This window comes from Stomoxys calcitrans, chromosome 4, assembly GCF_963082655.1.
Source record: "Stomoxys calcitrans chromosome 4, idStoCalc2.1, whole genome shotgun sequence".
NCBI classification, from domain to species: domain Eukaryota; kingdom Metazoa; phylum Arthropoda; class Insecta; order Diptera; family Muscidae; genus Stomoxys; species Stomoxys calcitrans.
The window spans coordinates 116616574-116639190 of NC_081555.1; the positions used below are offsets into that span (position 1 = coordinate 116616574).

Here is a 22617-nt window from a genome sequence, read left to right on the forward strand (position 1 = left end):
TATAGTGACCACCATAAATGACATATTACGGATGCTGACTGAAAAGGGAATTGAACCCGTCTGCTACGCAAACGATGTTATTATACTTCTAAGGGGTAAGGATCCGAACGAGCTATGCAAAAGGGCCGAAAGTGTCTTGCATATGACTGGGCTAGACCCAAAGGTCTCAATGTTAACCCAGAGAAGACTGAAATATGCTTGTTCACGAGGAAGACGAAGGTGGGGCAATTTAACACACCACGTTTCCTCGATAAGACGATTTCTATATCTGACAAGGTCAAATACTTTGGAATGTTCTTGGACAGGAAGCTGAATTGGAAGTGTTCAGGAGCGTACTGAGAAGGCTTACAGATGTTGGGCACTATATAGACGGGCTGTAGGCTCGAAATGGGTCCTGAATCCTAGGATAGTCCACTGGGTCTACAGAAGCGTGATTAGACCAATACTTACTTACGCCTCAGTAGTTTGGTGGACTGCTATGAAGGAGAAGTGCAACATAAGAACCATTGAACAGGTTCAGAGAACATGTCTTGGCAAAGGCGGAGCTATGAGGACCACGCCCACTAAGACTATTCTAGATATCCCACCCATTGACATGCAGGTTAAGTGTGAGGCAGCCAATACGGCTATGAGACTTAAGGCGATGGGAGAATGAATTGAGGATGGGAGCAGCTTATACCATCGCGGTATAATCGAGGCGACGATAGCAAACCTGGAAGGAAGGGAAGAGGTTTCCGATCGGATAACTTAGATGAACCTTGAAGTCGAGTGCTAGGCACTGCTGCCATCGGCACAGTCTTGGATTGACGGAACCCTAGTATTGTCATCTGGAAGATCATGTTATACGGATGGATCAAACCTAGAGGACAGAGTGGGCCTGGGGGTTTACATTGAGAACCCACGGACTGAGATCTGTTTTAGACTGCTTGACCATAATACGTTCCTGCAGGCGGAGATCCGGGCGATGACGAAATGCGTGAAACGGTGTGGTACTAACGTGAGGACGTCGAGTGTGAACATCTTTACGGACAGTAAAATTGCCATAAGGGCAATAACAACCAGGACGATAAGGTCACGAACAGTCTTGCAATGTAAGAAGGAGATTAACGCCTTCTCTGAGGATAAAAAAATCCGCATCGTTTGGGTTCCGGGCCATAACGGAGTAAGGAGAAATGAAAGGCCAGACGGTTTTGCGGTGAAGGCCAGATGACTGCCGTCAATAAACTTGGTAAACCCGAAGCTTTTCGGGTCGACGCAGTCCGAGTTAAGGGAGTGGGCGACGAATGCACATACAACATTGTGGAACAGCGAAACGGTCGGTTGAACGGCGAAAATCCTATGGGGGGATCCAGATCGTGAAAAGACGAGACTATTACTGAAATGAAGCAAGAATGAGGTCAGTATAGATATTGGTAGTTTTGATTTCTCGCAAAATAACATCAGTGAGAGTGTTGCACCACCGCAGGCGCCAAAACGAATGAGAGAAATAATGCAAGCATCATATATAGAAAGCACTTGCAAAACACCTAGACTCTCTAACTACGAATCACCTCAGCGACTTGTTATGCTCATCGATAAACGGTTTGAAAAACAAAACGAACTTATCCAAACACTAATAAAAGAGAGTGAAACCCGTTTGTTACATGAACTTGATAAGAGAATCAGTGACTTTCAAAGTGAAATTACATCTCTTAAAGAACGTATTGTCAATATGGAAACAGTCGCAGACAAAATAAATGTGATTGAAAAAGATATTTTTGAACTTAAATCGCAAAAGATGGTATATCCACAAAATAGTGAGCTTGAAAATGAAATTAAAATCCTTAAAGCACAGCTAGCAAAGCAAGAAAACTTTCATGTAGCTTCTGAATTAAGAATAAACGGTATTCCTTCGTACAACGGCGAAAACTTAAACATATTATTCAGTAATATTTGCAATTGTTTTAATATTCCTACACCCACAGTAAAATCAATATACCGTTTAAAAAATAAAATACGTCAAAACAATGATGCAACAATTATTGTGGACTTAATGTCATCTTATGATAAAAATTATATCTTGAAATCGATGGCTTTTTTCAAACGCACGAATAAAACCCCTCTCCTATTAAACCATATTGGGTTCGATTCAAATTATGTCGTTCACATCAATGAAAATTTGACAACTATTCTAAAATACGTTAACAACTATTCTAAAATACTTTTGTACGATCAGCTGTGTGCTCCTGGTTTTTCGAAACACGATCTTTTATTTTTTATCTATGATGTGCATGTTAATACCACGCCTACAAGTTACACCTACCGGGATTTTAAAAACATCGATCTCAATCTGGTAAACAGTTGCCTTGATAAAATCAATTGGAATTTCATTTATGCACTGAGTAGTGTCGATGACCAACTAACGTTTCTGCAAAACAACCTTCTTTTTCTATATAACTACTGTGTTCCTGTTAAAACCAAGGTGGTGAATCACAATCAGCAACCCTGGTTTAATAATAATATTAAAATTTTAATCAAACAGAGAGACCTGGCTTATCAAAGATGGCAACGTTTTAAAACATCGTATCTACATGATATTTTTAAGCATGCCCGGCGTGCAGTTGTAAGAAGCATTAATGCGGCTAAATACGAGTATTACAGCAGGAAGTTTAAATGTGCTGTGGACAGCAAATCAAAATGGAAAACTATTCGCGATATCGGTATTGGCACTATGCAATGCAATACAACTAACGTTAATTTAAATCAATTAAATGAGCTATTTACAAAAGTGGGTAATTCAAGCACCTCTAACGATTTTTATTCATGTCTCCAGACGGTTCCCATTGAACATGATTTTTCATTTCAATGCGTCAATAGTACTGATGTCATGAAAAGTATCACTTCAATTAAGTCCAACGCTGTGGGTACTGATGACGTTAGCCCAATTTTTATTAAACTTTTGATGCCTCAGCTATTACCGTACATTACGTATCTAATTAACAGCATAATTACAAAATCCACGTTTCCCCAGAAGTGGAAACAAGCTAAAATAATACCAATACTGAAAGCAAACAACGAATTTAGACCAATAGCAATTTTACCTTTTCTATCAAAAGTTTTGGAAAATTTGTTAAGTTCCCAGATAACAGCGTTTCTTGAAAATGAGAAACTGTTGACTGAGCACCAGTCTGGGTTCAGGAAAAAAAGAAGCTGCACAACAACTCTTATTGGCGTCGTCGAAGACCTTCGTAAAAAACAGGATAAAAATATGATATCCATGCTCGTCCTGTTGGACCATAGTAAGGCGTTTGACACAGTAAATCATGATATCTTGTGTTCAAAACTCAATAAGCTGTTTTATTTCTCCGATACCGCCTGCAATCTTATTGCGTCTTATTTGTCAAATCGTTCCCAGTGTGTTGTCCTAAATGAACAAAAGTCGAACGTATTGGATATATCGCGAGGTGTGCCTCAGGGCTCTATTCTTGGTCCTTTATTGTTTACCCTATATATAAATGACCTTCCTGACGTCCCTGAGACATGCAGTATACAAATGTATGCGGATGACGTACAACTATATGCTAGTACAAAAGTCGAAGATATCAATAGCTGTATCTCAAAATTCAATAAAGACTTGCAAGCAATCAGCGAATGGGCATGTACAAATTGTTTAAACATAAATCCATCGAAATCTAAACTAATAATTATTGGCAAGACTCCAGCCTCTCAACCCGATATTAACTTAAGAATTTCAGACTCAACTATTCAGCGAGTGGAGTCATCTAGCAATTTGGGTTTGACTTTTAACACCAAGTTGAATTGGACTAACCACATAAATCGAGCTTCCGGCAAAATTCATGGCATGTTGAGAAACCTATGGAAATTACGTACATCGACTCCTCAAGATATTCGCTTATTGCTTGCTAAAACGTATTTAATCCCAACGCTTCTCTATGGATGTGAAGTTTTTGCATGCTGCGGTTATAATGACACAAGGACACTTAATGTTGCCTATAATAATATTGCAAGATATGTCTTTAACAAAGGAAGAAGGGAAAGAATTTCGGAGTTTTCATACCAAATTTTTAATGTCCAATTTGACAACTATCTTAAAATCAAATGTCTATTACAACTGCATAAAATAATTTATACACAAGTACCTCCTTATCTGTACAATCGTTTACAGTTCGCAAGATCCAATAGAGGAAAAAAACTAATTCTACCCAGATTTAGAAAACTTTCTTCAGAACGACAATTCTACATAGGCACACCACGTCTTTGGAACTCGCTCCCCAATAATATTCAATTGTTAAGCAATGCTTCCGCCTTTAAAACTGAACTTTTTAAATTTTATGCTTGATTTATATAATCGTTTTTCATATTCAACCTATATAATGTTAATTCTTACCATAATTACTCTATAATTATTCTTTAAGTATCGTTTGCATTTTTTGTGTGTTCACTTTTAATTCTAGTACAGTCAATTATAAGATATTTCATCTTGTTGTACTAGTAATGTCAATAAATAAATCAAATCAAAAAAAAAAAAAAAAAATCATAACAGGACACATAGGACTACGAGATCACTTATGTAAAATCGGTGCGGCAAGTGATAGCATGTGTAAGGCATGCGGCGAAGATGATGTTAGAGCATTTCCTTTGTCATTGCCCGGCTTTCGCGTCCAACAAATACCGGTACTTGCGTGGAGACATTATTTTATCAGACATGAACCAACTTAGGGGAGTGGTATTGAAAACAGTTCAGGATTTTGTAAGTAGCACGGAATTCCTAACTTAAAATTTTCTTTTTAGAGGTTACTTTCTAATTTTAAGAGCGCACAACAAGCCGATTATTGGCTTAGGTGTATGTCCATAGTGGCATGGGGCGGATTTTGTTCTCGTATTTCTTCATATAAACAATAAATTTTTAAAAATTACGCATAGAAATCATAGAATTATACGATCAGCTTTCTAAATACACATTTTTAGTTTTGAAATTTGTTTAAACTTCAAATATTTTATTAGCTGACACGAAAATGGTACGTAAAATTGTGTTTTTACCGAATTCTACCTTCCGGTTACGGTCGACAGACGTTCGGTAATCGTTTGCATATATTTTCGTAACGCAAAACAAAACAGCTGACATATTGTTCTACATTTACTGTACATTTACGAGAGCATAACCAGGCCTTGAAAACCAATGTATTTGACGTGTACCATGGGGCGTATGATTTGTACCTCGAGAGAGTATATTGCAACACTTATACAACACGGTGTACGTATGCAATTAGAAAGAAGTAGAGGGTTTTGAATAGGGAATTGACATCTGAATTTAATATGTGAGCGCACTCAAGTACTAATCATCAAACTGTCACTGTCAATTTATTGAGTAAACATTTTCATCATGGTAAAGTAAAGCACGAAAGAACAATGTTTGGCTATTATAAAAATTTACCACCGAAATTAGGAGTAGCTGACCGCTACTTTAAGAGCATAAACTCCAAATTTTTTTGGCTTCGTCCAAACTGAAGGAGTCAATACTTTATAAAAAAAAGCCAGTAAGGACAGGCAAAAGTGTAGGGTATTATATTGGGTTGCCCAAAAAGTAATTCCGGTTTTTTAAAAGAAAGTAAATGCATTTTTAATAAAACTTAGAATGAACTTTAATCAAATATACTTTTTTACACTTTTTTTCTAAAGCAAGCTAAAAGTAACAGCTGATAACTGACAGAAGAAAGAATGCAATTACAGAGTCACAAGCTGTGAAAAAATTTGTCAACGCCGACTATATGAAAAATCCGCAATTACTTTTTGGGCAACCCAATATATATAATACCCTACACTCACCCTATAAGTACAAAGTGTGAGCAACATTTGCAATATTTCTCAAAATCGAATGAACATATAATCGGAAGATATATCTAGCGGACCCTCCCCCTTACCACTAAAGTACTAACCAAAAATAAAAGTGGACCGATCGGGACAATATGGGATTCAAATGAAAGGTATTCAAGATTAGAGTACGAATTTCATAATTAAAGTTGGGTTCAAGTACCTGGGGGGCCGCCCAGTCCCAAAACTCCTTAAAATAGGTTTATTTGACAATCATAGCAATGTGGGACTCAAATAAAAGGTATTCGGGGGTAGATTACGAATATGGTCACCGTTACCCCAAAAACACCACCCAACATCAAAAGAGGACCTATAAGGACAATATGGGTATCAAATGAAAAGTATTGGAGAGTAGAATACGAGTATGGCATTAAAATTTGAGGCTAAGTACCCATCGAGCCACCCCAACCCCAAAACTCCCCCAACAGACATATTGGACGTTCATTTCAATATGGGGCTCAAATGAAAGGTATTCGGGAGTAGATTTCAAATCTGGCTTACAAAATCAGATCGAAGTATAGGGGTTCACGCCACCCATCAAAAACGCCACTTGACCCATTATGACTATATGATACTTGACTGAATCGATTTTCTTAAAATTTTCATGGATTGTATACGTCTGGAAGGAAACATAGGCTATATAATTTTTAAATATTGGGTAGCGGCGAACCCTCCCCCTTACTCCAAAAACCCCACCCATATCCGAAAGTGGTTCGATGGGCACAATAAGGGTATCAAATGAAAGATTTTGGAGGCCAGAAAACGAATATGGTATTAAAATTTGGGTCCAAGTATCCAGCGGGACCTCCCCCCAACCCCAAAACTCCTCTAAACAGATATTTTCGAAGTTCATGTCAATATGGGACTCAAATGAAAGGTATTAGGCAGTAGATTACAAATATGGCATAAAACATTAGGTCCAAGCAATGGAAGGTCGCCCACCCCCAAATGGGCATATGGGACTCAAATGAAAGGTATTAGGGAGTCGATTACGAATATGATGCTTTTCCTCCTAAAAATACGTCAAATGGGATATTTGACTCATTATGACAATATGGATCAAATAACTTGTGGGGACACTTCGTCCGCATTAAGGCCGAAGTGTCCCCACCCTAAAACGATATTAGAGAGTTAAAGAAGGCGCAGCGGAGCGGACCGGGTTCGGCTAATATATGGGTTGCCCAAAAAGTAATTGCGGATTTTTCATATAGTCGGCGTTGACAAATTTTTTCAACGGCTTGTGACTCTGCAATTGCATTCATTCTTCTGTCAGTTATCAGCTGTTACTTTTAGCTTGCTTTAGAAAAAAAGTGTAAAAAAAAGTATATTTGATTTGAAGTTCATTCTAAGTTTTATTAAAAATGCATTTACTTTCTTTTAAAAAATCCGCAATTACTTTTTGGGCAACCCAATATGTATTTATATGTATAAATGAGAGCTATACTATATCCAAATCTGAACCGATTTTCCAATTTTAACAGACTTGTTGAAGACGATTGGTCGAAAATTGCGACCTGTACTTTGTACACAAATTAACATGGACAGACAAGTGAACATAGATAAATCGAATCAGAAAGTGATTCTGAGTCAATCGCCACACATATCAATGGTTCCACCTTTCTTCCTTCTGGGTGTTACATACAATCTCACTAAGTTATAATACCCTGTACCATAGTAGTGGTGTGGGGTATAAAAATTGTATGGCCCATTTTTCCTTCCATCATCTCTTGACAGGTTTTAAGCAGGATGTATGTCCGTACTGCATTACTGTATCTTATTATCACCGTCAACTGGTAGTGCTTGATGTGCTTGAAAAAAAATTGCACCAACAATTTTTCCAATGAAATGCAAAAGCGATTTGCCAGCGAAAAAGGAGCGGGTGAACTCACGCATGTTTCTACTTTTTACAACAGAAATGCAGCAGCAAGCTTATGGTTTGTAATAAAAACCTTCCTTTGTCCGTTTGTTTTCCTTCAAATCTACAGAAGCACGAAAATGTGAGATTCTCATCAATGCTAAAAGCTATGACTGAACAAAAATATATCGCACAAGATGAAATTAAATGAAGCATGAATACAAGCATTTTTAAGGGGTGGATTTTTCTTTTTGGGATGTTTGCAAATTGTAAGAAAAAACTTTTGAAACATGAGTTTTACATTAGCTGCTAAGAATGCACAAGAAAACGGATAAATTCAGAAGAGAAACGTGCATGCAATGCATCACATTACTTCCACCGGAATAATTCGTTTAAAAATATGTTAACGCAATTCGAAAATACGTTTCATTCACTTCATCAATCACACCATGATGATATTACAAATAAAAAGTGCATCACAAGCAATTTTCTAAAATTGAATAGAATACTGAAGAAATGCAATTTCCTTGAAAATGTAATGGAAAATGTTATGGGGTGTGTTTTCTTCAATTTCGATTAGATGGATAACAAGAAAATTGTATTCCACAATAAAGAAGAAAAAAACTGTATATGGCAAAGTAAAAGGGGAAATCTTTCAAAGTGAAATTTAAGCGTTATTTGTAATTGATAATTAAAACGTACGAAGAATAAGAAATCAAAAAGAAATATGGTGAATGGACTTTTATAAATAGCAACAGTAGTATCTTAGATATTCATTGTACCCTACACCACCACTGTGGTACAGGGCATTTGTGTATTTGTTTGCAACTCTAAGAAGGAGAGTGCGAGGCACTCTGCCAGTGGCACAGTCCTGAATAAACGAAAGCCTAGCACTGCCATCTGGAAGATCATCGAACGCGGATCAAAGCTAGAGACTCTGTCCTCTGGGCCTGGGGGTCTACATAAAGAACCCAGCGACTGAAATCTGCTTTAGAGAGCCTGACCATAATACGGTGCTGCAGGCGGAGATCCTGGTGATCACGGAGTACGTGAGGTGTGGTTTTAACTCGAGGACGTCGAGTGTGAAAATCTTTCTTATGCCTTGACGGCTAGTTTACTGTCGTAAACTTGGCATAAACAACCAGGACGGTAAGGTCACGAACAGTCTTGGAGTGTAAGAAGGATATTAATGCCTCCACTGAGGATGACACGATCCGTATCGTTTGGTTGCCGGGCCATAGCGGAGTAAGGGCGAATGAAAAAGCAGATGATTCGGCAGTGACGTCAACAAACTTGGTTAACCCGAAGCCTTTCGACGCAGTCCTTGTTATGGGCGAGGGCTGCATACCCAGGAATAATTGGAGTGGCGAAGAAGAATCAGGAGACGACTCAGCAGTTGTTTCTGAACTTGCCTGAGGAACTTTCCATCGCGTGACTAAAGTCTGGCGGATTCCAGGAGACTGAAAATCCCCCAGCTATAATCGAGACAGGAGGGGAAGGGATCGAAGCGGGACCTGACAAGCCCTGTGTGGGTCGGTCATCCGGTTGGCCTGGACTCAAGGTGTGCGCCAGCGGGGAAGGATGAAACTCAAAAAATACAGCAGCTAGTGAAGCATCTAAGGAGGAATCGTCCACATTGCAAGTGTTCAGTGTTCTAAGGAAGAGTGGTTCCATTGTTTCTCAACTGCTCCTGGATGCATGAGGTGGCTCATCATGGACAGATCTTACAAATCTTGTGAGAATAAACTCATGGCGGAATCAGCAATACTTCGACAGCAGCAGTTAGTGAAGCATCTAAGGAGGAATCGTCCACATTGCAAGTGTTCAGCGTTCTAAGGAAGAGTGGTTCCATTGTTTCTCATCTGCCCCTGGATGCATGAGGTGGCTCATCATGAAAAGATCTAACAAATCCTGAAAACGAACTCATGGCGGAATCTGCAGAAAAGGTGAAAGTTCCGAATCCTGACTAAGGACCGATTTCTGCCGATAAATCTCCACCATTGACGTGGTTCTCATCCAGGAACCATGGATGTGTGGTCGAATGGTTCAAGGACTGCGAATTCCGGGATTTAAACTACTCAAGTGTACAGGAAATGGGAGACACAGAGCCTGTATTCTTGCAAAGAATAGTGTAAATGTTTTTCTTCTTCCATCGCAAAGCACAGAAGATTCAGAAGAAGCCAGCCTTGAAATAAATAAATCTCATTACTGGCTGGCTTCCCTATATATCGCACACGATTCAGAGATGCCACCCTCAAATCTGTGGTCTGGTGGACGCCGTTTTAAAAGTTCTTCTATTGTTCAATAGTTAACACGATCCAAAGGATGGGTTGTTTTGTGCATCACAGTCTCACTGGGGACGATACCATCTGATGCACTGAATTTAATGCTACTTCTAATGCCTCTGGACATTGTGGCTAGACAAATTTGTGCTACCACTGTCGTGAGGCTAAGGGATCTTTCACTTTGGCGGCTACGGACACTGTGTTATCCTTGATAAAATATTCAATGTTCCAGGCAGTGTGGGCTTTTTGATAAAATGGTACGTTCTATACTATTCCGTGTAGAACCGATTGCAACTACGATATCCCTGGTAATAGAAGTCACATAGACTTCTATGCGGATGGTTCAAAACTAGACGACCAGGTGGGCTTTGGGGTGTACTCTTAATATCTGTAGGTATCAAGCGGAGATTCTTGCAATTAAGAAAGTGGTGGAATGGTTAAGATATAATGTCATAACGACAACTGGCATAAATATTTTCTCAGACAGCCAGGCAGCCATTAAATCCCTGGTCATTCGTCTTTCTGTATACAAAAACCGTCCTCGTCTGTCACAGATCTCTCAACGAGATGGCCGTACAGATCAAAATTCACCTATTCTGGGTGCCGGGCCACAGAGATATCCCAGGGAATTGTAAAGCCGACGAGTTTGCGAGTCTAGGAACTACCTAGCACACTCCAGGGAAACCAGTTTTCAGGACAACGCCCGAAGCACAACGAATGATAGATAGTCACAAAGTGGGGACAGTGAGCATTCCAAAACTATGTGGGCCAATCATTGTGTCCGTTATGACAGGTCACTGCCTAATCGGAACACATGCTGATAGACTTAAAGTTACCAGTAACGACTTTTGCAGAAGCTGTGGGGATATCGAAGAAGAAGAGGCTATAGAACACCTTCTGTGTGTGTATCCCGCACTGGCAGTCAGAAGGAGTTCCACTTTGGGCTCTCATTTATTTGAGAACCTGTCTGATTTGGCGGTTGTGAACATTCGCAAGTTGTTGTGTTTTTTAAAGTGATCTGTATGGTTCACCGGTAAAAACTAGAAGGCGTCTTCTATCTTCTGTTCCTGGGCATTGGGCTGATTAATATTCGCACCCTCTTTTCAATATAACTTTACCTTACATTAACATTGAGCTTAAGCTTGAATTGGACAGCACTCAGTGATATGTGACAAGTTTGCATCTGTTCATGGACATTTCCAATTTTCCATTTTACTAACTCACAGAGGCAACGCTATACATTCGTTAAAGACTTATGCAATCATGGGAGGTCTTTCGAAGAGAATAGGGAACTCTTCTTGTTGTGTTGTGGTAGCTTCATATCGCCTCGAAAAGTTTGGCTAGGGTCAATGGCATGCGTTCGTCTTATCCAAGGCGTTCCGTTTCAAAAAGAGGAAGGACTAGCATCCCGTTGTGATACCGAAAGCTATACTGATCTCCTCATTTGTTCCTTTCAGTAAAAGCCTCATCATCTCACGATCCAGATCCCCCTATTGGATTTTCGTCGGGCAGTCGGGAACGGATTTCAGAGTCTGGGTTCTCAATGTAGACCCCTAGGTCTAGTCTGTCCTCTAGCTTTGATCCACCCATATAGCATGAACTTTCAGATGGCAATTATAGAGGTCCGTCAATTCAAGACTGTGCCGCTGGCAACAGTGTCTCGCACTCGACCTCAAGTGACATCTCAGGTATCCGATCGGAAGCCTCTTCTGTTCTGTACAGGTTTCTAATCCTCGCCTTGAATATATCGCGATGGTGTGACCTGCTCCTATCCTATCCGGCTTGTTAATCTCCCTAGACCTAAACCGCAAAGAACGGCATACAAAATTTTGACGGCTTCATCAAACTGAACATGAAGTTTAATTTTAATGCACATAGTGATTGTTGAAAATTTGGTGAACCTTTCCTTGTATATCCCTTAAATTTCTTGAAGTCATTAGTCTCCACGCCATACTTTACCAACAATGACTCTACATAACAGCACACAAAAAGAGTACAATACAAAGTACACTATCCGTTCATACTATACACTATCTTATTTCATCTTTTGAATATCCAAATATATATTTGTGTTTGTTAAACAAATTGAATGACAGAATTTATTCCACCATAATTGTGCTTCCTTTGAATGTCGAGGAAATCCTCATTACCTTCACCCAATTATTGTGGAAAAGTACAACAAAGGGCACAGTAGTGCATTATACACAATAACATTTGGTTGTCATTCCTGCAACATCTTTCTGTCGAAAGCAGCAGGGAACATTAATCACATACATAAAAGCCAGACAGACATTTCTTTTTGTGTACTCAATGTTCCTTCTCTATTTGAAGGATGATGTCAGAGAAACTGAATGAAATTTTTGGTGGTTGGCAATGACAAAGAAATAAACGAAGAGATTCTGCTATGAATAGGAAAATTAGCTAACACAATTTGTAACAATAACAAAAGGATTTTATTCCTTTGTGATATATAAAGGAACAGCAAATATGGTTAAATGGTGGACTTAAAAATAATAACAAACTCGTTTGAGGCTACCGTGGCGCAGAAGGTAGCATGTCCGTCTACGACGCCGAAAGGTTGGGTTCAAATCCCACCGTATAAAACAAACAATTTTTTCAGCAGCGATTATCCCCTAACTAATTATGGTGACATTTGTGATTTGTCATTTCTAGTTCCTACCGTTGAACAATCCAGATCGCTTTAAAAAGCCCAACAACTTGCGAATATCTAAATCCGACAGATTCTCAAAGAAATGAGAAGCTAAAGTGGAACTCCTTCTGACTGCCAGTGCGTGACACATACACTGCAGATGTTCCACAGTCTCTTCTTTTTCGACGTCCTCACAGCATCGGCAAAAGTCGTTACTGGCAACCTTCATTCTTTCAGCATGTTTTCCGATCAGACAGTGTCCTGCCTGACACAATGACATGGACGTCTGTTTTATCCAGTGGCAGCAAAGCGGTAAACCTCTTCTTGTCTAGATTGAGCCACATAATTTTGGAATGCTCACAACCCCCCTTTGTGACCATCTATCACTTGTTGCCCTTCGAGCCTGATCCTGAAAATCAAACTTACATGTCGCTAGAGGCATGCCCATAGATTTCAGTTCCCTCGGAATGTGGAAGGTAATTCCTAGTCTCGCCGGCTCATCTGCTCTACATTTCCCTGGGATATCTCTATGGCCCTGCAAGCAGCCACCGAAGGATGAGGGTGTATTCATTTTGTCATTCCGTTTGTAATACATCGAAATATCCATTCCCGACCCCATAAAGTATATATGTTCTTGATCAGCGTAAAAATCTAAGATGATCTAGCCATGCCCGTCCGTCTGTCTGTTGAAATCACGCTACAGTCTTTAAAAATAGAGATATTGAGCTGAAACTCTGCACAGATTCTTTTTTTTGTCCATAAGCAGGTTAAGTTCGTAGATCGGCTATATCGGACTGTATATTGATACAGCCCCCATATAGACCGATCCGCGCATTTAGGGTCTTAGGCCCATAAAAGCCACATTTATTATCCGATTTCGCTGAAATTTGGGACGATGACTTGTGTTAGGCCCTTCGACATCCTTCTTCAATTTGGCATAGATCGATCCAGATTTGGATACTGCTGCCATATAGACTGATTCGCGGACTTAGGGTCTTAGGCCCTCGACATCTTCCTTCAATATGGACCAGATCGGTCCAGATTTGGATATAGCAGCCATATAGACCGATCTCTCGATTTATGGTTTTGGGCCCACAAAAGGCGCATTTATTGTCCGATGTCGCCGAAATTTCGGACAGTGAGTTGTGTTAGGCCCTTCGACATCCTTCTTCAATTTGGCCCAGATCGGTGCAGATTTGGATATAGGTGCGATATAGACCGATATCTCGATTTAAGGTTTTGGGCCCATAAAAAGCGCATTTATTGTCCGTTGTCGCCGAAATTTGAGACAGTGAGTTGTGTTAGGCCCTTCGACATTCTTCTTCAATTTGGCCCAGATCGGTGCAGATTTGGATACAGGTGCCAAATAGACCGATATCTTGATTTAAGGTTTTGGGCACATAAAAGGCGCATTTATTGTCCGATGTCGCCAAAATTTGGGACAGTGAGTTAAGTTAAGCCCCTCCACATACTTCTGCAATTTGGCCTAGATCGATCAAGATTTTCATATAGTTGCCATATAGTTCGATCTCTCGATTTAAGGTTTTGGGCCCATAAAAGGCGCATTTATTGTCCGGTGTCGCCGAAATTGGGGACATTGCGTTTAGTTAAGCCCCTCGGTATACATCTGCAATATGGAACAGATCGGTCCAAATTTGGATATAGCTACCATATAGACCGATGCCTCCATTTAAGGTTTTGGGCCCATAAAAGGCGCATTTGTCGTCCGATTTCGTCGAAATTTGGAACAGTGAATTTAGTTAAACCCCTCGGCATACTTCTGCAATATGACACAGATCGGTCCAGATTTGGATATAGTTGCCATATAGACCAATCTCTCGATTTAAGGTTTTGGGCTCATAAAAGGCGCATGTATTGTCCGATGTTGCCGAAATTTGGGATAGCGAATTTTGTTTGGCCCTTCGATATTCTTCTTTAATTTGGCACATATCGGTCCAGATTTGGATATAGTTGCCATATAGACCGATCTCTCGATTTACGTTTTTGGGGTCTTAAAGGGCGCATTTATTGTCCCATTTCGTCGAAATTTGGAACAGTGAGTTGTGTTAGGCTCTTCGACATTCTTCTTCAATTTCTCTCAGATCAGTCCAGATTTGGATATGTCTGCCATATGGACCGATATCTCGATTTTAAGTCTTGGCCCCATAAAAGGCTCATTTATAATCCGATTGCACTGAAATTTGACACAGTGACTTATGTAAGCCTTTTCGACATCCGTGTCGTATATTGTTAAGATCGGTTTATTTTTTAGATATAGCTACTTAAAAGACCAATTTTTTTTGTATACACAATCGAAATATTGGGTTGCCCAAAAAGTAATTGCGGATTTTTTAAAAGAAAGTAAATGCATTTTTAATAAAACTTAGAATGAACTTTAATCAAATATACTTTTTTTACACTTTTTTTCTAAAGCAAGCTATGAAAAAATTTGTCAACGCCGACTATATGAAAAATCCGCAATAACTTTTTGGGCAACCCAATATGTTCCAAATAGTAACATATTTCGATATAGCTGCTATGGGGCATAAGGTATGCATTTTCACCGGATTTTGACGAAAGGTTCGGCCCGGCCGAACTTAACGCCCTTTTACTTGTTTTTAATTTTTCTGAAGATAGTTAAATTATCAGAATTTTGGAAACTTTAATAACTTTTTTTTTGATATTCTTCCACTTTGTGTATTTATTAACGCATTTTTCATTTACCTCCATTTATCCCTTAAGCGGTAAATATTTTGAGCTTCTTTTTATAAAACTTAAATTTGTGCTTTGTTTATTTTCAATTGCTCTGCTATTAAAAACTATTCGATAAAAAGATTCGATAATAACCCTCAAGTCATTTGTTAACACAACAAACTATCAGTTTCAAACATTTTTCCATTTTTCCTTTGTAGCTAGCTACAATGCAAAATGATTTATTTTATTACAAAAGCATATTGTAATTATTTTTATATTCTTTTCCTCGATAAAAAACAAGGAAGTGAGTGTTTGTCCTTTGTACTTAAACAAGTCTTGCAGCATGAATGGTGTGCGTATCCTTAAAGCAGATCATGCATAAGAAAAGCGATGAAATCTTTGTAAATTTGTTTTAAAAGAAAATGGAATTAAGATTGTGTTTATGGGTGAATGGTACAAAGGAATCAGAATGAACTTATGGAAAACAATGCCAATATTGGGGTGTCCTGGTGGTTTAAACGTGTGAGATAAGGATTGTGGTGATATATTGAGCTCATCATCACGGACAATTCTAGAAAGTTTTCTCATGAGCAAGTGTAGATACATCGGCCTGAGGCTGATTCAGGCCCAAGGTTTGCCAATGGGAGCTAGTGCTAAATTTTTCCACTATGGAGCGAGAGGGCTACCAACTGTTTAAGTATCTGGCGGCGATGAAGGTGTGTGTGTCGCTCGACTGGTTCGTAGTCTTAACAGAACCAACCAATAGCAACAGCATCAGTATAGTCCTCTCTATCTAGCAGACAGTCGCCATCACCTGTAGAGTGCATTATACCTCTCCGAGTGGTCTGAGAGGCAAATTAAGCCTGGTCGGAGGCTTGTTAATTTTTTTGGGATAACTCTCCTAACAAGGAACCGTCTGATTAAGATGCTTTGTAGTGTACTGTTTAGTTCGAAGCTGTTTGGAGTTCAAGTGGAAGTAGTTTATACAACTCAATCGGACAAGAATCATTATCTAATGCCACGGGAATGAGCTTCCAGCCTGACTATTGGTAAGGCACCTTATGGGAGAAACGTAGTGGCTTTGGTTGAAATCTGAATCGCAGGGGTAGCAAAATGCACGATGTGGAGAAGCATAAACACAACCAGATGCCGTCACCCACGGATCGACAATCCCATGGCAACCGGTTGAAGGTACCAGATCGACCCGATAGAGTTCTTCATAGGCATGGACTGCCGCTCCGGTTTAAAACACTCTGTTACAACGACAAAAACAACCCATAAATCGGAAATAGTTTAAGATAGCCTTGGCTAAGAATGTAAGCGTTGATAAACGCATTATATTCTCTTGGGGTTAATAGCTCTGTGGGATGTAGCCATAACGGCAGATGCCTGCATATAATATCTCAAGGACTTATTTCGTAGAATGGTGTAAAAGACCTTGAAAAATTGGGAAACAGTCACTTCTGTGGCTTAAGAAATGCCATTGTAAATATATTACGCCCGCCCCGTACCGATTGTAAGGACGATGACCCAAATAGGTGCTACACGATATGCAACTGAATGGATCTTTCACATCCTATGAAAAGAAACAGTGATAATTGAGATGGTGCAGATGAACCTTAATCTTGGCTCGCTTTAGATAACGTGATATAGGCAGCATCCAATAACTCTAGTCTCATGGGAACTGGGTTTAGGGTAAACCAGCAAAGGATACAGCTTAATATACAAACTAGAGGCCCAAGAAGTCAAGATTCCAGATCGGTTTATATGGCAGCTATATCAGGTTATGAACCGATTTGAACCTTATTTGACACAGTTGTTGAAAGCAAAAATAAAATACGTCTTGCAAAATTTCATTCCAATCGGATAAAAATTGCGCACTCTAGAGGCTCAAGAATTCAAGACCCAAGATCGGTTTATATGGCAGCTATATCAGGTTATGGACCGATTTAAACCATACTTGGCACAGTTATTGGATATCATAACAAAACACGTCGTGCAAAATTTCATCTTAATCGGATAAGAATTGCGCACTCTAGAGGCTCAAGAAGTCAAGACCCAAGATCGGTTTATATGGCAGCTATATCAGGTTATGGACCGATTTGAACCATACTTGGCGCACTTTTTGGATATCATAACAAAACATGTCGTGCAAAATTTCATCTCAATCGGATAAGAATTGCGCACTCTAGAGGCTCAAGAAGTCAAGACCCAAGATCGGTTTATATGGCAGCTATATGAAAACATGGACCGATATGGCCCATTTACAATACCAACCGTCCTATACCTATAAGAAGTATTTGTGCAAAATAGCTTTACTCCTTCGGAAGTTAGCACGCTTTCGACAGACGGACGGACAGACGGGCGGACGGACAGACGGGCGGACGGACAGACGGACGGACATGGCTAGATCGACATAAAATGTCGCGACGATACTATGGTGGCGGGTATAAAAAAAAGGATAACGGTGAGCCAAGATAGTGCTTTAATGTGAAAAAACTGCATTTAAGTCTTGACACTGAATATGCTATCGTTATGTTAAAACCCATGTCAATCATGAAAGAGTTGGATTGTCTAGGCATCAACCCTACCGTAAGAAAGTTTGTTAATAATTTACTTACTAAAAGATGCACTACGGCAGGCTTAGGATCTCTAGATTTAAAAAGATGGGTCAGCAGAGGAACACCTCAAGGTGGTGTACTGTATGCTCTACTTTGGAATACGGCCATTGTAAATTGCCTACAAATATTCCATTAAGGAACCGGGGCAATCATCTCACTTTTCATTGGGTCTCCTTTTTATAGCCGAATCCGAATGACGTGCCGCAGTGCGACACCCCTTTGGGAAGAAGTTTTTACATGGCACAGTACCTCACAAATGTCGCCAGCATTAGGAGGGGATAATCGCCGATGAAATTTTTTTCTGATCTTCTCCCCTGTATTCGAACCCAGGCGTTCAGCTTCATAGCCGGACTTGCTAACCCCTGTACTACGGTTAGCCATTGACACTAACAATATATTAATAGCTCTGGAGGCCATCGTAGCGCAGAGGTTAGCATATCCGCCAATGACGCTGAACGCCTGGATTCGAATCCTGACGAAAAAAATTTCAGCGGTGGTTTTCCCCTCCTCATGCTGGCAACCTTTGTAAGGTACTATGCCATGTAAAACTTCTCTCCAAAGAGGTATCGCACTGCGGCCCGCCGTTCGAACTCGGCTATAAAAAGGAGGCGCCTTATCATTGAGCTTAAACTTGAATCGGACTGCACTCATTGATATGTGAGAAGTTTGCCCCTGTTCCTTAGTGGAATGTTCATGGGCAAAATTTGCATTTTGCAAAACAAAAAAGGGTGTAAAAGAGGTCGCGTATGCTGATGTCTTGGCTAATGCGCTTAGGGGAATGTTTCAAAGCCCTGTTGGAGATATCCTTCAGAAAGCTCTACCTGCGACAGCGAAGTAGGCTAGCGAGGCGTAAATCCGTGTGGTACACACTAACCCACAGTGGCATCTGTCTCCTTGGGAAGAGAGAGTGTTCCATTTATTGAAAGATCAAAATACCTGGATGTGTTGCTGGACATGAGTTGAACTTTAATTGATTTTAATGCTACAAATAATGCCTCTGAATATTGTGACTAGAGAAATTGCTGAAACCACTCAGAATATAGATCAATTCGGATTATACTCAACATAACTGTTGCTCACAACATTGGACATTTACCAGATTTTGCAACGATTCAGCCAATATTAAAAAAAATCATGGTTGTCTTGCAAGAAAAGTGTGCTCTCCAGAAGATTAGTAAGTATAGTCAGGTAATCGGTTTGTGTGGGAGCTAAATCTAAGCAAGAATCGTTTTGGCTCATAAAGGATAGTTTAACGACCTACAACCACCGGCCTACAACCTACCGACCCATATAAAACCCTAAGTGTGTTTTTTTGTCTGTCTGTTTGGTTGTTTAATCCGAATAAACGTCTGAATCGATGTTCTTTAAATTTTCACAGATTGTGTAGAATGGTCTGGAAGGAATAAAAGATATAAAATTTTTTGATATCGGCAGGGGGCGGACCCTTCCCCTTACCCCAAAAGCACCACCCAAAAATAAAAGTAGACCGATCGGGACAATATGGAACACTAACCAAAGGTATTCGAGAGTTGACAACTAAATTAATATTAAAAATTGGATCCAGGAATTCAGCCGTCCCGACCCCAAAACCTCCTCAAAACGGTATATTGGGTCCGCCAAATTTTGTCGTTCCTTACCCCAAAAGCACCACCCAAAAGTAAAAGTGGATGGGGACAATATGGGACACATAGGACTTCGAACTCACTGATGTAAAATCAGTGCGCCAAGTGATAGCATTTGTAGGGCATATGGGGAAGATCGTGAAAGACGAGGCTATTACTGAAAGGAAGTAAAAAGAAGTCAGTATAGCTATTGGTATCATAGCTATACACATAGGACTAAGAGCTCACTGATGTAAAATCGGTGCGGCAAGTGATAGCATGTGAAGGGCATGCGGGGAAGATTATGAGACGTTGGAGCATTTCCTTTCTGATTGCCCGGGTTTCGCGTCTAACAGATACCGGCACTTAAAATGGGGACACTATACCAGACATAAACCAACTCAGGGGAGTGGCAGGGAAAACTTTTAAGGATTTTGTAAGTTGCTCGGGATTCCTCACTTTGATTTTCTTTCTCGATGTTAATTTTTTTTTTGCATTTTGAGCAACAAGCCGATTACTGGCTTATGTTTATGTCCATAGTGGCACTCACCCTCATATCAACCTAACCCAACCTACATGTTTTTCGCAAATTTTAACTTTGCTCTAAATCTTTCCTAGCATTCCTGCACATTCTAATATACCTTGATATCCTACATAGTTAAAAGAAAAATATATTGTAGAAAACGAAAAAAAAGCTACAATAATCGAATGCACATCAGCAACTACAATGTTCCGACTGCAGCTACAGAGCTTTTTGAATGAAACTTGTTTTTTTGCTAAAGTCAATGCAAATTGGAACAACATTGTGCGACTATAGACTGTGGTTGTCGTGACCGCACAACTACAAGAACCTCCATAGGGGAAGTGCACTCAGTTCACTATTCACCATCTCCCACTTGCCATTCCCTCTTTACTCCTAAACCCATCATACACCACTTGCCATTGTCGCCCCAATAGAGAGAGAGAGAGGGAGACTCGTGAAAAGGATAACGTCAATATTTATGATAAGGTAGCAAAGTCCATGCGACTGACTGCCATTCAGGCAGCACTACACCAAGATTATAGCCATGAAGTATTCTTAAGAACGGAAACGGATACGGAGCTACCGCCAACGAACAGCAAGTGAACTACGGGTGTGAGAATGCGATTACGATGGCAGCGTGAATGTGTGCGCTTTCATTGTTTGTGTGTGAGTTTATTACGATGCTCCCCTGTATGTACCATGTCATGTTGAATGTTGCTTTATTTTCCTTTTTTCTTCTGTTCTCTCTGGTTAACAATAAACGAGCACTCTCACACGCTTCCCCTATGACTGTGAGTAAACGGGAAATTGGATTTTTCTCCTTAAGGGCTAGGCTACCAAGCAATTGTGAAAGTTCGACCTGCTGAAACAGGTTGGTTGATATGTGGCAGTGGTATTAAGCCTTGCATTGTTATTTGTAAGACAGGATTTCAAAATGTCAGGCGATTATTTATTCTTCTACTCCCTAGAGGGAAAGTGCGAGGAAAGCAATTGTAGGAATCTCTCTTTGGAGCACATGTAAATACAAATGATTACGGTATTCATAAATACCGCAAGTGAGCTTTGCAGAAACAATTTATTGTTGTAATTATATGCATTGAATGGGATTTTTTTGTGTCGGAAACATTTTTCACCTCTAATCAATAGAAACAATCTACAGAGAATATACGTAAATGAACCATTTAAATTAAACAAATAATTTTATATTCAACAACAAAGATGAAATTATTGTTGTAAGGTTCCTGGCATTAAAGAAAAAATATATGTTTTTTCCAAACATATACAATCGTAAATCTAAAAAATAGGTACTAAGTTTTGATCGATATACAAGGAGTATGCCACTGATTAATAAACTACTTACTTATTGTATTCATACCAATTATTAAAGATCACTTACCTGAAAAGAACAAAAATATAAAAAAGCAAAGATTAGAAAATGCGTTGAAATTACTTTCAATCAAAACTTTTTTGGGAATTGTGTGTTGAAAGATCTTGCAAATTACAATGAATTCCTGTTTAAGATAAGCTAACATATCAACAAACCTCTACAAAGAATGCAAATGCCATGAACATTCCACTAAGAAACAGAGGCAAACTTCTCATATATCAATGAGTGCAGTCTGATTCAAGTTTAAGCTCAATGATAAGGGGCCTCCTTTTTATAGCCGAGTCCGAACGGCGTGCTGCAGTGCGACACCTATTTGGAGAAAAGTTTTACATGGCATAGTACCTCAAAAATGTTGCCAGCATTAGGAGGGGAAAACCACCGCTGAAAATTTTTTTCTGATGGTCTCGCCAGGATTCGAACCCAGACGTTCAGCGTCATAGGCGGACATGCTTAACTCTGCGCTACGTTGGCCAACGCCTTCTCCTATGGCCTTCAAACTACGCTCCACAAATGGTCTGAATCGGTAACCTGCTATCTTATATACAATAATCAACTTATGTTTGTTTGCGTGTTCCTTATAGACTCAGAATCGGCTAAACCGATTTTCTTGAAATTTTCACAGATGGTGCACAATGATCCGGTGGTGAAAATAGGGTACTGCATTTTTTGATATTTGAAGGGGGGCGGACCCTCCCCCTTCCCCTAATTTTCAGAAACGGCAGATCTCGGAGATAGGTGGTGCGATTTAAGCTAAATCTTGTGTGCTCTCTTATAGTACCCTAAAAATAAAAATTTGGTATACAAATTTCGGATGGGGTACCTAGGGGGGCTGCCCCACCCTAAAACCCATCAAACATATATTTAGACCAATCACGACAATATGGGACTCAAGTGAAAGGTATTTAGGATAATAAAACGCATGTGACCAAGTGCTAGGGGGACCACCACAAGACCCAAAACCACCCCTAAATCGGACATATATACCGACCATGGCAATATGGAACTCAAATGAAAAGTATTTGCGAGTAGAATACGAATCTAATATCCAAATGTGGGACCAAATTTCTGGGGGTCTACACCTTCCCCAAAACACCCCCAAATAGGAATTATTTACTGACCATGGGAATATG

General features: G+C 39.8%; 2 protein-coding genes across 2 annotated transcripts in view; one reads left to right on the plus strand and one right to left on the minus strand.

The window, feature by feature from the left end:
• Positions 1 to 22617, minus strand: part of LOC106087731 (uncharacterized) — a 598301-nt gene that overhangs the window by 155899 nt on the left and 419785 nt on the right. The gene's annotated exons all lie outside the window — the stretch shown is intronic.
• On the plus strand, positions 1490 to 20703 carry LOC131997010 (uncharacterized). The gene is made up of 2 exons (XM_059367249.1): positions 1490 to 3909; positions 20535 to 20703. The coding sequence occupies exons 1-2, from the start codon at positions 1490 to 1492 to the stop codon at positions 20701 to 20703; spliced, it is 2589 nt and encodes an 862-aa protein (XP_059223232.1).

What these genes read in the sequence shown, in the direction of transcription:
- LOC131997010 (XM_059367249.1), top strand. Translation starts at nt 1,490, where the DNA reads ATGCAAGCATCATATATAGAAAGCACTTGCAAAACACCTAGACTCTCT. An exon ending in CGCTTATTGCTTGCTAAAAC is followed by an intron (nt 3,910 to 20,534) that starts GTATTTAATCCC and finishes TCGCCCCAATAG; the next exon opens with AGAGAGAGAGAGGGAGACTC.